The following is a 15,539-nucleotide window of genomic DNA, read 5'->3' as shown; positions in this document are numbered from 1 at the left end:
AAAAAAACTTAAAAAAATTAAAAGCTTAAAAAGTTTTAATGCCCTCACCACTTATTACCATAATGAATGCATACAAAAACTCCATTTCTTCTCTTTCGTTGTTTTCCTTCAAAGGGAAGAAACAAAAGGTTTCTTCATTATTTTAAGAGTTCTCTATGCTTCAGCCAGATTTTCTGGGAAGTGACTCAGTATTTTCATAAGAGCAACTGAACGGACATGAGTTTGGGCTTGGTTACTGGCAGATCCTCCTTCTCCCCCTCCCGTGGGGGTCTGAATATGATGGAAAAGTCAAAGGAATATGAAATTCCAGCCAGCTGATTTCAACCTTTAAAAGCAAGACACAGAAACCAGTTTTGCAAAACACCAAGTCTATATTTACATCCACATGTAATAATATACTCAACTAAAGTGAAATACATTATAAATTAAATGAGTAATGTGTTCCTACTGCTTGACAACTTCCGGTTTCAACAATTAAAACAAAATGGAATGAAATAAATACATAGAAAGAAAAAAAAAATCAACAATTTGTACCTCTATATATGCACTGTTACCTCCAAAGAATCATACAAAACCAGTAGTATCCCAATAGTTAATACTGATGGGCAAAGTGTGTTCTGAAGTACAGGGCTATGCTGCCATGAAATAAGTCTTCACGGTCATTTCTCTATTTAACCCTCAAGATCTCCACCCAAAAAAATCTTGAAGAAAACTGTACCAGCATGAAGAGAGATTAAAAACATCTTAGGTCTTTTTACTTAGACATCTTAATACAGCCCTGTACATGTTTTAACCACAGAACCTTGTAAGGTACATAGATGATAGTTACAGCATGCATTCTATAAGACTCATTGGAAAGATCACGCAAAAAAATAGATTAACCATTTTCCAAGTGAATCAGTCTTCAAAAATAGGCTATAAAAGTGCAAAACTAGGAAAACAAATCTAGATTATGTACATATGGCTCAGCTTATGAACAGAAGAAAGGTAAATAGTGTACAATTTCCTGATACACAGCACTTCATTACATTGCCAGTTTACAGAGACGTTAAAATAAGGTCCCATATTCAGGAACTAAGACATACAACTGGAACATCTCAAGTTGCATAATGAAAAAACAAGAGTTTCTAGGTTTTGCTATTTTACATTTTGCTATTTGAGGGAAGAGAGCAAAACAAGCAGTGCAAATTCTTTTTTTTGTTTGTTTTAGTAAAAATATATGGAAGTCAAAGCCAGATACAGAAGAAATTAACTCTTTACTACAGGCTTTATGAGAAGTAACTAGGAATGAAGGTCAAAATACACAACAGTTCTGCTTTACTGGCTGGTAACTGGCCATCTTCCCTTTACAAAAAATAAACTGCATGTGCATTAGAAAAAACTCTTGTTGTCTTCACAAAAAAATAAAAGGAGATATTCTCCCATTAACAGTTTATTCCTTACTCTGTTTAAACACCCAGCAGATGCTAAAAACCAACATTAAGAAGCTTTCAAGCAGAGTCAAGCAGGCCACACCATAGCCACATCCCTTTTTGAAGTCTGTGGATCCTGTATTCATATTGCAAGCCTGTTTGTGACTGTATAGTTTGGACAAAGGTGCAAAGTAGTTTTCCTCTAAATGCAGTTTAGTAGAAAACTAAACATTTGAAACATTTAGATTAGTATCATGTCTCATGCAAGTCCTAAGTATTTTCTGCTGCAGAGGTTCATTTAAGAAACTCCTCCGAACAACAGCAACCAATGCCAAACCAAGAATCCAACTGTATTTCAGGAACACCACACTGACAGACTCAAATGTCAAGCATTGCCTCATCCATGCTTTTGAAAGAAGCTGGAAACAACTCCAGAAGAACAGATCCCTGTACTTCTGGAAGGACACAGTATGGTCTTAGCACATACAAGGCAGATCAGCATAATGTCAGCACCACTGCTTTGATGTTCACAACATTTATGAACTGGACAGTTTCAGACAGTTTATTTGGAAGTTGTTTAAACAGGAAAAACAACATATGAGAAACTTTCACCTTTATGAAAAAGGAGCATTAAACCAACAGGATTTCAACTTCTGTATTTACAGTTTACCTGAGGTGCAAGGACTATATATTCTTTCAAAGAAACTCTTTTCAGCAGCGCTCAAGTATGTAAAAATATAATTCCTACCTAATATTTGGTCAATTAATTCTAATGAAAAATACTCCAAGTCAATGTCAAGACGTACATTCCCCACACACCTTCATAACCCAATTGTTTAGACTACCTTTTATGGCTATTTGGTATTAAATGTTAACAGAACCAATATTATAGAACTGTAGTGTTTTTATATACAGTACAATCACAGCTTAGTTCAGTAGCTTTCACCATTCATTTTCCTCAAGGGATGAACTGCAGGTATAACTCCATAGAACATGCACTTGTGTCCTTAAGACCTGGAACAAATCAAAAATAGGGTTTTGCATAGAACTAGAAAATAGCATAACACTTTTTGTGTGGGAGAAGGCATCCTTAAAAAGAAAGAGAAGATAATCTTCACCCTTGCATAAATGTATTTAGAAATTATTATCGCCATATACAGTCTATCCTGTATTTCATTTCAAATTAAAACAAATTAAAACTGGCAATCAAGTTTCCTTTCGAACACTCAAACTCCAAGCAGGAATACAGGCAGGAAATTGAGTTAGCTTTTTTTTTTTTTAAGAAAAAAAGCAGAACCAGGCAAAAAAATGCTTAGTGGGGACAATAAAAGCAGTAAGATTAGAAGACTATCAAGAAAAACAGCAAAGTATTTTAAAAGCTGTCAGCTAGAGGTCAGACAGCTCTGCTCCCCTAGAATGTAAATATCTTTTTAGAAAAGACTGCACACTGGTCCAGGTGCTGTAGCATTCAAGAGGTATCTGCTTAAGTTTCAACGAGGAAAATGATCCGTGGCTCCAGCTCAGAAAGAGCATACGGATATATTTATTTATAGACTTCTTCACTGCTTATCTCCTTAGCAGCTAAGGATGTTGTGAACACAATGGAATTGTGAAGTTCTGAGATTCAGCTACAAACTGAAGAGATGAAGCACAGGAATTCAGCACACCAGGCTAATTCTTTTCACTTGACTTGTTTCCCCTAAGAGGCTACACCCATCCCTCAGCCAAACAAAGGAAAAGCTATTTGGAACCACCTCACCAGCACACAAGGATAAACTGTCCAGGAGCTATCAGGAAACCCTTACTTCTCTATGAAATAATCCAGCAGCAGTCTTGTTAGAGGCAGCCCGCAAAATCTTCAGAAGTTGTAAAATGAGTAATGCCTCCATTTTCAGGAAGAACTGACCAACACAACCTCTCAAGAACCAGCAGAGGATTCACAAGCTACCATAACAGGCACGTCCTCCCATTTCTAGTTCCCCACATTGTTCCCCCACCCCCGTATACTGACACGAGGGGAAGCCCTTTGGTGAACACTTCCCACTAGCACTGTATCGAATTAATATATTTTTCTTTTTTAGAGCCACAATTTCTTTTAGGAAGGAAGCATTTATGCATTATTTTTTTAAAACACACAAAGTATGCCATTACAGATATTCAAAATAACTAATGCTACATGAATATTTGCTTCACTTTCTAAAAGGGAGAGTTTGCATTTTCAGATGTTCTGGTTCAGACTTTCATAACTTCTCATCACACTTATGCAGCAACGTTTGATGTTATGAGTACATAATGCAATAGTTAAGTAACAATTAGTTCAAAAGGTTTGTTTACCGTTTCCTGAAGTAAACCATCAAGTCTTCTTGTCACTTGGTCGAAAGCGTGCATTGCCAATGAAACTCTCATAACTTCGCTTTTGCAGCACACTGCTAGTTAAGTGTTGGTATGACACTGATCTTTTTCCTGACAAAAATAAATTTAGACGAGTTATTTCCTGATAATCTAATTGGTCAGACATTCAACTGGAAGCAGGTCTATGTCAGCACCCAGAACACAACTCACAGCGAGGCTCAAGGTGGACAGCTGTTCCTTGTCCTCTTACAAGTTATGGGAAACACAGTACCCAGAACTAGAACAAGAAAAAAAGCTGAAATTTAAGAACCTTCTTCTAAGCTGCATATCGTGCCAGGTTTTGCTGGTATAATTAGATATCTGTGCTCAATTCATCATACAGCAGGATCCACTCTAAGAAGTGAATGCCTCATACCATGCGATACCTACACGCATTTCCTGCATTTGTTTGAAAACAGAACGTGAAATGGAAGACAGGTATACTACATTGTTACCTTAGTTAACATAGATAACATGACATAACATGAATAACTTTGTTAAGCAGTTTTCAGTGTAGTAGACTGGTAATTTTATATTTATCCACAATCATTCATTCAGATTTATATACGTGAAATTAATGCCTGCTCCAAACCAAGTCTTTGGAGCTTAAGTAAGCAGTCAAAAAGTACTTCATAAAATGAAGGAAAAGTCGAGGATCGTTTTCCCTCCCAGGATACAAAAAGCCCAACTGCCATCTATATTCCATGAAAGCTTTAAATGCAGCATTGAAAAAACCTAGCAAGCTTTAATTAAATTAAAATGGCAAAGCGAAATTAATATTTCAACAGAATCTACAAAGCCATTGGAGCGTGTCATGAGCAATTGTCTTTAATTTGCAGTCTCTGCCAGATCAATCAGCCAACAGGTTATCCTTGATAGCATGTTGCCATTGCAAAGGCAAGTAATTTGAAAATAACACAAACTGAGTGGTTTCAGAATGTTTCTGTCTCTTCAGGGCAATACAGAGTGGCACAGCTTACAAGCAGTAATAGAAGGCATCATGCTTTAATCAAGCTTGCCAAGTGGAACATATTCTCATGACAACTTGATCCAGCACTTAACATGCAACATAACATGTTCATAGGACCTAAATAATGTTGCCATAAGCACACAGATCCTTAGAGAAAGATTTTTGACGTGCTCTTATAATATCACGAGGGCTGATTAAGGCTATAGAAACATGTAGTAATTTGCATATAATACCAAGTACCTCCATGGAATTGCAACTCTTAGGCAAACAGTTGTACCCAAGTTGTAATTTTTTTTGTTAAATTGAAGAAATAAGAATTTGCAGAAGCTCTTCTTTACTGTCTCCAACCATATTAGAAGTCTAATACTAAGAAGTTTCCTTGCCTTAACCTTTTCAAAAATCAAAATTTGGTTTCATTCATGTACTTCGGGGCAGAATGGTTGGAAAGCTAGGCAATTAGACTTAAAAGCCTCTGTTTTATTGCACAAGGCATTTCTTGAAGTTTTTAAGAAAACCCCCATCAAAAGGGTCTTGTTTCACAAGTCTTCCCAACATCAGTAACAGCCATGAAAAGTTGCTTTGAGATGGCTCTGCATAACCAGCAATTAAATCTTTATTTCTATGACAATTATGCTGTCTAATGATTGTAGGTATAGCTTCGAGTGCTCTAAATCACAAGAAACAATGACTATAATTTTGACTACAAGCTGCTGTCTCCAAGCTAGTACCATAAAAGAGGAAGAAGAGTCTACCACAGATTTTTTCTGGTTGACAGGTGTAGCTTTCAGAAGAAGAACAAGGTGGATTCCAATGAAGTCACTGTTTAAAAATGGTATTGCAGCAATTACCAATTCCACAGGCCGACCTCTCTAAGGGTGCTGGTTTGAGAAGAAATTTTTCTAAAGATAATGCTGGAGAGAAGCGAGATACTGACCCACCATGTCCAGTGCTTGAAGGTACAGACTTATCAAGACAGCTAAAGCTACAAGTTCTTATTTTCCCCTTCTTATTTTAAACTCAAGTTAACAAGTCTTTATACAGTATCAAGAGAATTCTCTAAAAATCCTGAATGTCCTCTGCTCATCAGGTAGCCATGTCACGAAGCACAAGTCCTCAGTCAGTTGACTTGTATGCAAACTAGCATTCTATTTAGTCCTTAAGGTCTCCACCAGGTGATGAGATCACACGTTAAATTCTTAGCAGAAAGCAGCATTCTGCCAGGCCTTTTTATCAATGGTTATTTATATATTCCACAACTGCATGAATGACTTCTGCATCACTTCTGCACCCAGATAAGAAAGAAGTATTTCATCCCCTCAGATCACTAGGAATATCAAGAGGCAGCAATAACATTTGTCCTTGGGCCTGTCCCTGTGTATTCTATGTGTAACCCAGTGCTCACTGCACATTCCTCAAGGCAATTAATGACACAGGTCATCTGACACAGATGACACCTGATGAAACTAGGAGTCAATGCTTTCACAATTGTTTCAATAAGTCAAATGTGATGCTAGCTTTGCCCATGTCCTTTCCAGACCCAGCCTGGAAGCAGAGCTTTAACACTTGCCTTCATTTTTCCATAACTCACTTGTAAGCCCACAACCTTCACATACACAGAACAGAGTTGGTGAATAGACTTTTCCCCACATAACAAAACACAGGTTTAGTGTCTCTCACTTTGCTCTGACCTAAGGTAACATAACTGCTTGTTATCTCAGAAGTGACCTTGCTGTTTCTAGAGAATGGGAATATTCAGAGTTTAGCAGATACCCTAAGACTATAGAGCTATAGTCTATTCATTCCTACAACAGAATCTTCGTTTCAAAATTCAAATTCCTATATTTAAGGCTAAGTCCATATTGGTCCTCAGCTGAAAGTCATAGATATCTTCTAAAAAGTCAGATAACTGCTTAAACATCACCTAGCATCTTTTTAATCTAGGTCTCCTAGAAGCTTTTGAAAATGCTGTCTAAGAAACAAAGCACAAAGTTTTTCCAAATACATCACAAACTATTTGCTAGATTAAGAGTTTTCCACAGTAAAGCCTTACTACTTAGTGCAGTGATGCCATAATAGAATAGCAGAACTTTGTTGTCTTAAGCACTCCGTTCTTAAAAATTACAAAAATCCACTAAGCAACAGAAGTATGAGATTTACATCATAGTTTATGGTTTTAATACATCTTTTTCTGTAATTGAATGAAACAATTACCTACAACAGCTTTTTTTTTTTTTAATTTCTATTAATATTCCAGATGGTCCAAGACTTCTTGTAAATTAAGTAGAAAGGCCTGTTCCATATCCTGGATTAGTTAGCATGTCTTGAGTGCTCTAATGAGCAAACAGTACATGCTTGATATTAGAGACTGTAGGCAGGGAGGTGGAACTTGAATTTTAAACCTCTCTTTAGAATTCACACCTTAGCTGCCTAATTCCCCAAGATGGGAGTTTGCTGAACCTGGATTTTACATTTAAAATCCAGACACTGACTGTACTTGACAAAATGTTAACAGCAGTTGATTTTCTCTATTATTTTATTGTAGCTGTGCATTTATTATTTCATACACCTTTCTTCATAAAGTTCAAAGACATCTAACTGAACTAGGATGGAGATACAGTACCTTCTACTGTAGAGCTGGTGACTTGGCCATTGCTAGATCCACAAGAACTGTAAAGTGATCCAGAGCTATATGGCTCATAAGGTTTGAGAACAGTCAGTACTTTAGGAGGATCAGCATCATCCGAATTCAGAAGCCCTTGTTTGGTTGGCAAAACAGAGGATGCAGGTTTGGTGCGAGAACATTCCTGAGGTAGCAGATTTGCATATCTGTTTGCAACACGAAATCTGCTCGTTTCATATCTTCTGTAATTAGCCACTGCACAGTCACTTTGTTCAATAACTACCACACTATGTTTCATTCTTTTAGATGATGTTTCACCATATTCTAGATTTGCATTGCCCACAGATTTACTACACAGATAGTCTCTTCCTCGATGACAAGACCAGGCAGATTCGTTTAGGTGAGAGTCAAGAGCCCCATTCATGCTGCTGCTAACTACACCAGACTGAGACACTGTGACATTCAGAGCTTTCATTTTAGATTCAGCTCTTTTTACTCTGTCCAGTACTGGAGAGCCACTGGAACTGGAGTGCATTTCTTGCTGAGGTTGTCTATAATTATTTGCCTGAGCTCCAATATTACTTTGCTGTTTATGAAACTTGAGGTTACTCGGGGCTGTGCTGCTTGAATCAGCCATTGCAAAAAGAGAGACTTTGTTCTGAGGAGGGTGACACTGCTTGGATTTCCCCGTTTGCAACAGTTTTTGTGGAATAGATGGGGAGGCCTTACTTTTATTAGGATTAAAAGACAGAGGAAGCACATCTTTACCAAGCAGGGCGGGAGGGCATCCAGTGCGTCTGGCTTTAGCTAGAGCCTTGTTTCTATAGCCATTTTTGTTAATGGTGTCAGGGTTATATTTGTGCATCAGCCTCTGGTGCATCATTAGGACTTCTGGGTAGAATGTTCTGTAAGTACAAAATGGGCAGGTGCTGGGTACTAGGCCTCTAGTAGTTGAAACCACTGAACATTCTTGTGAAGTCCCAATAGATAAGTTCAAGGGCATTTCTTGAGCATCCACCATATGTTTGTGTTTGGAGTTCTCACAGCACTCTCGTACATCAGTCGTATTTTTTCCATCCTTAAAAGCACAAACGTACTGGACATCATCTCCCTCTGATTCCACAGAAGCCTCTCTCTCTCTCTTATGTGAAGCACTGGGCTGAACTTCCTTTGTTTCCTTCTCAGACTTTAGTTTTTCCAAGTAAGGAGTGGACACATTCTCATGCATTTGATTCAAATTGTTACAAACTGAACGTTTGATCGATTCCCTAGAATCATTTTTCATTCTTACAAGGACTGTGCTGCCTGTTGCATTATTCAAGGACAGGATTTCCTTTTGCTGCTTTGTGGGTGGGCAGCCCTCAGCATCTTTGGCACCATCAAAAAGCCTCTTCAAATTTTTGGTTTCTTGAGCACCATCAGCAACCAGAAACAGCTCCGTCTCCTGACTCTGCAATGAAGCTTTGCTGTCACCTTTCACATCTGCTGCACTATCAGCTTGCTTGTCCTTGTGATGCCTCTCTAAATGATACCTCAGTGAAGTTTTCTGTGCTGCAGCATACTCACAGAATTCACATTTGTATGGTTTTTCACCTGAAACACAGTTTTATCAGTAAGTTTGATACAATTTGAAGTCTTGAGTACAATTAAAAACAAGGAAATAATCTAGACTTTAGAACAATAAAATAGATTTTTCTTCCCCCTTTCGTATAATCTTAAACCCCAGACTCTCAATCACATAAAACTGTCTTACTGCTTTTGCTAACTACAGTGACATCTTCTGGTTATGAAGAAGATAGTTCCCTATGCAGAGTGGTGGCCCTGTTTGGCAGAAGTAAGCGAGCACAGCTGTGGGTCAACTCCAAAAATGCATACATAGCCCTTGATCATATTGCAGGTATGCTATTCAACAACACAGTGTTACAGTTCTATAAATAGAGCTGTTTCAAAAGAAACATGGACATACATTAACAGAAGTAGAATGAGTTTGCTTGGCTACAGACAAGTTTAACTGAAGAATACACAGCTCTTTCCCCAGGCAGTAGCAACTAACAGACAAACTTCACACTTGGAAGTATTTCTGTTCTTCTTACACCAAGAAAGGCAGAAAGAACTTTAAGGTCTAAAATGAGTATTGTTAAGAGCACAATATAATTGGCCCCAAAGAGATTTACACTTAGGTATATAATGAACTCCTTTCAAGAAATTAAAATCAGATCTTTCTCCCAACATTAAGAGTAATCTTTATTTTTAAGTTCAATAACCTTGAAGGCAACTTTTGTTTTACTTAACCAAAACCAGACATCCCATCCAATTGGATTCATCACTTCCTTCCCCTCCCATAAAGCTGAAGCCCATTTACCTGTATGAGTTCTGAGGTGAATATTGAGGTAATAGTTTGAGCGAAAATACTTTCCACAATAGCTGCATTCTCTGGAGGCTCCAAGATTTTTAACTTTTGCTCTTTCCAAAACATCTTCATTTTTATCTTTGAGAGAAAATATAGCTACATTATGAAGAGCAAACGCAAGTCTGTAGTCCCTTTCAAAACCACAAGCAACTATCTTAGCTGTCTTTATTAAGGAAAAAACACAAAAGGAAGAACTGTTGCCAACCTGTGCAATCTGTGAGCATCTTTGGTTCTGCACTGATGGTACACTTAGAAAGCAAAATGGCTGAAAAGGTTTCCAGCTGTGTCAAGTACCACTGCGGTTAGTGTCTGAAATGAAGCAGCCCCGCAGAACAAACAAGATGTAAAACTAGGCCTCAAAGAAAAAAATATTTAATTCTGCAATAATCTACAAGAAACTGTTGGAGATTGGCTTAAATGAAAGTCATATCCTTTAAAACCTGTATTCTTATCATAAAGGGGAGTGCTTGAACAGCGTGGTTATTTGGACTGTAAACCTGCCTCGAGCACCACGGCACAACACAGTATGTTGTCCTGCAGAAGGAAGGTGGAGAGGACAGCTGATTTTTTTCCTTTACTATAATATTAAGGCTACAATCAGTGAAGTGTCCTGCCCAGAACCACCAGCTTGGCTTCAACAAGTAATCTTTCACTAGAACTGTGAATGCTTAAGCTCTAACAAACAGGAACGCGGCAGAGGATGCCGGTTCCGTGGAGCACGTGGTTCCTAATGCAGATAAGCTGAAGCGCAAGCGATAGCGATCGCCACTGGAGGGCGGCACGCACAGCACAATGGCCAGCAAGGGGAGAAAGCTCGCACACCAAACACCGTTCAAATCGAAGTCTTGATGTTTTTACAACTCAAACTGCCAAACAAGTCAACTTAAGTAAAGTATCCAAATCAAAGCTAACTAGAGAGCGGGAAAATAAAGAAGGAAGCGCTTTGCTTAACTAAGACGTTAGAAACATGCTAGACAGCTTAAAATGATTTTCCAAAGTTACTATGCATTGGAAAGTTTCCATACTGGAAATGCTAAGCGTGGCTAAACTGTGGCCAAGAGCAGCCAGAGCTGTTTTAAACAAACAGATAATGTCTCAAGAAGCATGACTCAGCATCTCACAATGAAAGCTGTTCTCGTTTTGGATAAGGCGCTGTGAAACAAAACAAGTAAGCTAACATTAGGTAATTTTTTTTTTCCTTTGTTATTGGAGGCAACATTAAGGGCAGCACATTACCAGAAACAGAAAACTCAGTCTTGTGTGCCAGGACATTCTGTACGTTGTCTTTTCTAGCGATTATGCAAGTGTCTGCTCTTTAAATGCAGACTTGAAGTGTGTGACACGCAGCAGTGCTAGTTCAGCCTTTTTGCTATTCCGTTTTGTCCACAGACATGCAAACTCTTTCGATTAAAGAATCACTCAGCATTGCCTTAAAAAATGTGCCACCAAAGTGAGGTTCAGCATTAACCCTGGGTAACACACAGTTTATCTGTTCTATCAAAGAAGAGGAGCTAAGTATATTCCTCTTGCATACACATATTAATAGTCCATATACACATCCTCAAACAACTAATTTAAAGGTTGCTGGTCCTGACACTTGGCCTGTCACGTTAGCTACCATTCAAAAGAAACACAACCTATAGATAGGCAGAAAAATTGTTCTTTACTTCTTGGGATCCTGATAACCACTGATTTTGAGCATTGGACATTTTTCTGCCCTTTCTTACAAGATGCAGAATCAAGTGGGAAACATACAGTGACTTGTTCAGAAATACTACCTGTAAAAACATGTGCTGTACAAGAATGCAATGAATATGCAGTATACCCAGTAGAAGCATGTGTCTTGGTGGGGGGAATACAATTTTTCTAGACAGGTTGTTATTGGAAGTATTTCAGTAATTCCAGAAACCCAAATCACCACTGCCAGAAGGCCCAACACAGATTCAAAGACCTGGAAATACGTGTGTCAGAACATTTCTTTCCTTTTCCTATTCTTCCTCTCCTCTCCCCTTTCCCCACCATACTATTTCTTATTTCCAGTGTAAGTTTTGGAAGAGGTCATTAAGAGAGATGGTGCATTTTTGGCTTTAAACAGCTCCCAAACAGTAACAGTTATTTCAATCTCATGCCTCAAAATGCTGCTCACCTAAATTCAGTGTTTCTGGAAGCCCGTCTTCGGACCCATCTTCAGATCCTCCTTCCACTCGCTCTACTGTTCCATTTTCATCTAGGCTTGCAATTATATCAGTACAGCACGACCTTGAAGCAGCTGAAGTCTCCCCATCTGTCCTCCTGTCTCTCTTATGCACTCTAGAATGAAGGACTAGCTGGTGGTATGTTCTGAAGGCTTTGCCACACTCTGAACAGTGTGTTGGTTTCTCTTTGTTCTGAGACAATTTAGAATCCATCTCCATAGAAGGCACTTCACTGTTGGGATGTTTCAATTTGTGTCGGTATAAGTTACTATTCCCTGCATAACTGCTGTTTTTATTTACTTTTGACTTCCCTGTAGTTTCAGTCTGGCTACCTTTATTTGCATTCCAAATTTCACCAAGTTCTTCTTTATCAGAACATGAATCATCATTGTCTGTACTTCCTTCTTGTCCCGATTCTTTAGTTTGGCCATGGCCAATTGCAACTTTACCTTTGGTAGCCAGCTGCCATGCTTGATATGTGTTGAACGGATCCAGCTCAGCAATCCATTTCACAGGTTTTTGTGATTTGTCATTTTCCAGAACCACTTTTGGTCTTAAGTTCAAAAATCGCAAAAACTCTTCTCTGTGAGATGTTTCTTCTAGATCGGGATCATCAGTCACCTGGGGGCTTTCGCCATTGGGTACTGATTCTTTGGTGTGCACTTTACTGTGCTCAAGTAGAGTCTCTTTATTGAGAAATAGGAAGCCACAAACCATACAAATTTTGTAAGGCGATGTTACATTTTCAGTTAGATGCTCCTGCACCACCTCATTTATTGTGATGGGGCTTTCAGAACCTTGCTGAAGCTTGTTTCTAGACCCAGGCTTCCCAGTATGTGTTCTCATGTGATTTTTGAGAAACCATGGCTCTTTAAATCTTCTTCCACATACATTACACCAATACGTGAAAGAATCTTTATGCTTTTTCATATGTGCTTCAACATCAAAAGCCTCATCAAACGTTTGTCCACAAACTTCACAACTAAGTTCTTCGCTGTCCTTTTCATTGTTTGGTGAAGGCAAATTTGTTCTTACTTGACATTTATCTAGAGGACTAAGATACTCTGCTTCAACACGCAGGACAGCTGGTTCACAAAGAGTAGGCCTATGCTGAGTTAAAACATGCTTTCCAAGTTCTTCAGGATGCTTAAAAGTCTCATCACAAAACATGCAGTCCAGAGGCATACATCCTTCAGCTTGCATAAGAAATTTTTCCTGCAAGCTTTTGTAAGAAATGGTATTTGTTCCTTTTATTGTCATTGAGGCATCATTATTCTCCATCTGTGCACCAACAGTACTGGCTATTCCATCCAGTCCATCCATATATGCCAGGAGAGGCTGAGTTGGCATGTTTCCTACGTTCTGTTCCCTATGACGTGTTTTAATGTAAGGTTTCAGTTCTTTGGGGGATGTTCACTGATCACGATAAGGACACTTGTAAAGTTCTCCAACATGTGCTTGCAAGTCTGCTAAGTTCAAAGTCTTCTGCCAAGAAAAAGATTTTTTTCCAGGAGCAAAAGATTATTTCTTTTCCATTTTTACCTGTGTTAACACATCACTGAAAGTGCATCCACTGCTTCTCTCAGTGACACGAATGAGGTTTCTTGAACTATTTCTTCTGATTTTTCAAGTCTGCAGAAACAGTCACACTTAGTTTTTCTGTACAAAAACTTAAAATAGTTGCATTGGGTAAAATGTAATCGAGGGCAAGTTCAGTGCCACAAAGAACTCCAGCACCTGAAGAAGAGAGAAAGCAATCCGTAAGACTTCTCAAAAGAAAAGCAAGACATCTCCCAAATAAAGAAAACTGTCGAATGCTTTTGAGCACAGAAGGCGTACGTTACTAAGCGTCAATGAGGGACAACTAAAAAACACTCCAGTGATTTTCTACATACCAGAGTAGAAATAAACAGCTGTCTTAAACATTCCTCTATTCCATTAGTTAGGCTACTGCTCTAAGACTGCTATATAATAGCAATACTTCAATAGCTATTCTAACCCTGCTCTTACCCAGCTGCATAGAACTGCTTAAACCATATTTCAATACGTACATCAACTGAACTCCTAACAAGTAAACGAAGCGAGCCAAAGTAACCTTCCAAGAACTTGTGAAACCAGAATTTAGAGCCACAGTAAAACTTTGTTTGTTCAGTAATGGCTGTTGAGCAAAATCCCTTCTTTCTCCCACCCAAGACTAGAGAGCTCGGAATTAGCACTCACTGTTCTAGTACAAAATAAGCATTAAGTACAAATCCTTGTATTAAGAACTTTGTTAATACCACTGCTCAGCTGTTAATATCGACAGATTTACAACCCCTGCCACAATTAGATCACCTCAAAGTTTCAAGCAGTCTAATGATACTGTTTCTTGAGCAGTAGTTTAGTATTTAAAAATCATCCAAGAGGCCAACTATTACACTTGCAAAGGAAATGCTTCCCATTTCAAACTGCATGCAACACCAAATGTGTGTTTGATTATACTCCAAAATGAGAGTTTAAAATTCCGTAAGTTTTAAAGGGCCTATGATATAGTTAATTACAAGTTCCACTTAGCTTTTTAAACTCATAAGAATTAAAAAGCCCACTAGCAGCAATTAATTAATTAATTAATAACTCTCTTAAGGCAGAGAAACTAAAAGTTCTGGAGTTCAAGATTCCACTTAATCAAATGTTGGGGTGAGTGAAGGATTTACCAGAGTAGCACATGCTCACATAAACTGAATAGGAAACATCCCTAGACAAAACCTGCCCAAACACAAATATCTAATCAGAAGAATGCATTCAGAGTTTGACTCTGGCCTCAGACTTTCACAAATTATTCCATAAGAGAAGCTGGCCAATGATCCACATCACTTGAATTAACAAGTCTCGAAACACAGTGTGCTCTATGGCTCACATAATAGAAGACAGTATGAGCAAAGTATGTTTTTAGAATTCCTCTTCCCTTTTACCTTGTTCTTACTTAAGGGAAAACGGAAACATTTCGCTTCATTTCAGCCAGAGAAAGGATAACCATTCCAAACAAATCCTGTAATAGATCAGGCTATAAACATGTTCACAGCAAGCAGTTGGAGCAGGCAAAGACACCACACTGCTGTGGTCCCAGCTGAGGTTACCTGCTCCAGCTTTTCCTGACAGCTTTCCTATTCAGATTGCAGGGGTGGGCTTCAGTTATGAAATCTCAAGATCACTTCAGTTTAAGGAAGCACAGCAAAACATTGCCAGGAGTAGTAGATAGAGCAGTGAGAGGATAAGTGTTTGAGGTGTTCTATGCTTGGGTCCTAGGAATATTCTTTGGTTTTAAACTGAAAGTCAGCTTCTTTTCCTGCCATTATGCTAACAAAAGAAAATCCTGGAGTCTATAATAAAGATGAATTTTTTTAAAAAATTACTCAAATGCCAATACAGTTGCCAGCTGCTTGTATTCATCTTTTCCCTGCAACGCCAGAACTTAATATTCTTGTTGTCCAGTCACCTAACCAAGGGCTAGACAACAAATCATTAAAGTACCAGGAAACCAGAGTGGTCCCTTCTGGCTTCT

General features: G+C 38.5%; 1 protein-coding gene across 5 annotated transcripts in view; it reads right to left on the bottom strand.

Moving 5' to 3' along the window:
• Positions 1-351: 351 nt before the first annotated feature.
• ZNF217 (zinc finger protein 217) overlaps positions 352-15,539 on the bottom strand; it is a 27,139-nt gene continuing 11,951 nt past the window's right edge. For all 5 annotated transcript variants that reach the window (XM_085241762.1, XM_085241765.1, XM_085241763.1 and 2 more), the window contains exons 2-6: positions 11,950-13,735; positions 9,756-9,881; positions 7,394-8,986; positions 3,747-3,875; positions 352-2,426 (exon numbers count right to left, since the gene is read on the bottom strand). In XM_085241762.1, the coding sequence (XP_085097888.1) occupies positions 3,766-3,875; positions 7,394-8,986; positions 9,756-9,881; positions 11,950-13,348 (3,228 nt within the window). In that variant the 5' untranslated portion in view covers positions 13,349-13,735 and the 3' untranslated portion in view covers positions 352-2,426; positions 3,747-3,765. The remainder of the gene's footprint in view (positions 2,427-3,746; positions 3,876-7,393; positions 8,987-9,755; positions 9,882-11,949; positions 13,736-15,539) is intronic.

The sequence above is a fragment of the Meleagris gallopavo genome, chromosome 22 (assembly GCF_905368555.1).
Source record: "Meleagris gallopavo chromosome 22, MGAL_WU_HG_1.1, whole genome shotgun sequence".
Lineage (NCBI taxonomy): Eukaryota > Metazoa > Chordata > Aves > Galliformes > Phasianidae > Meleagris > Meleagris gallopavo.
The sequence above is the reverse complement of the archived record's forward strand: the minus strand, read 5'-3'. Positions and strand labels throughout refer to the sequence as shown.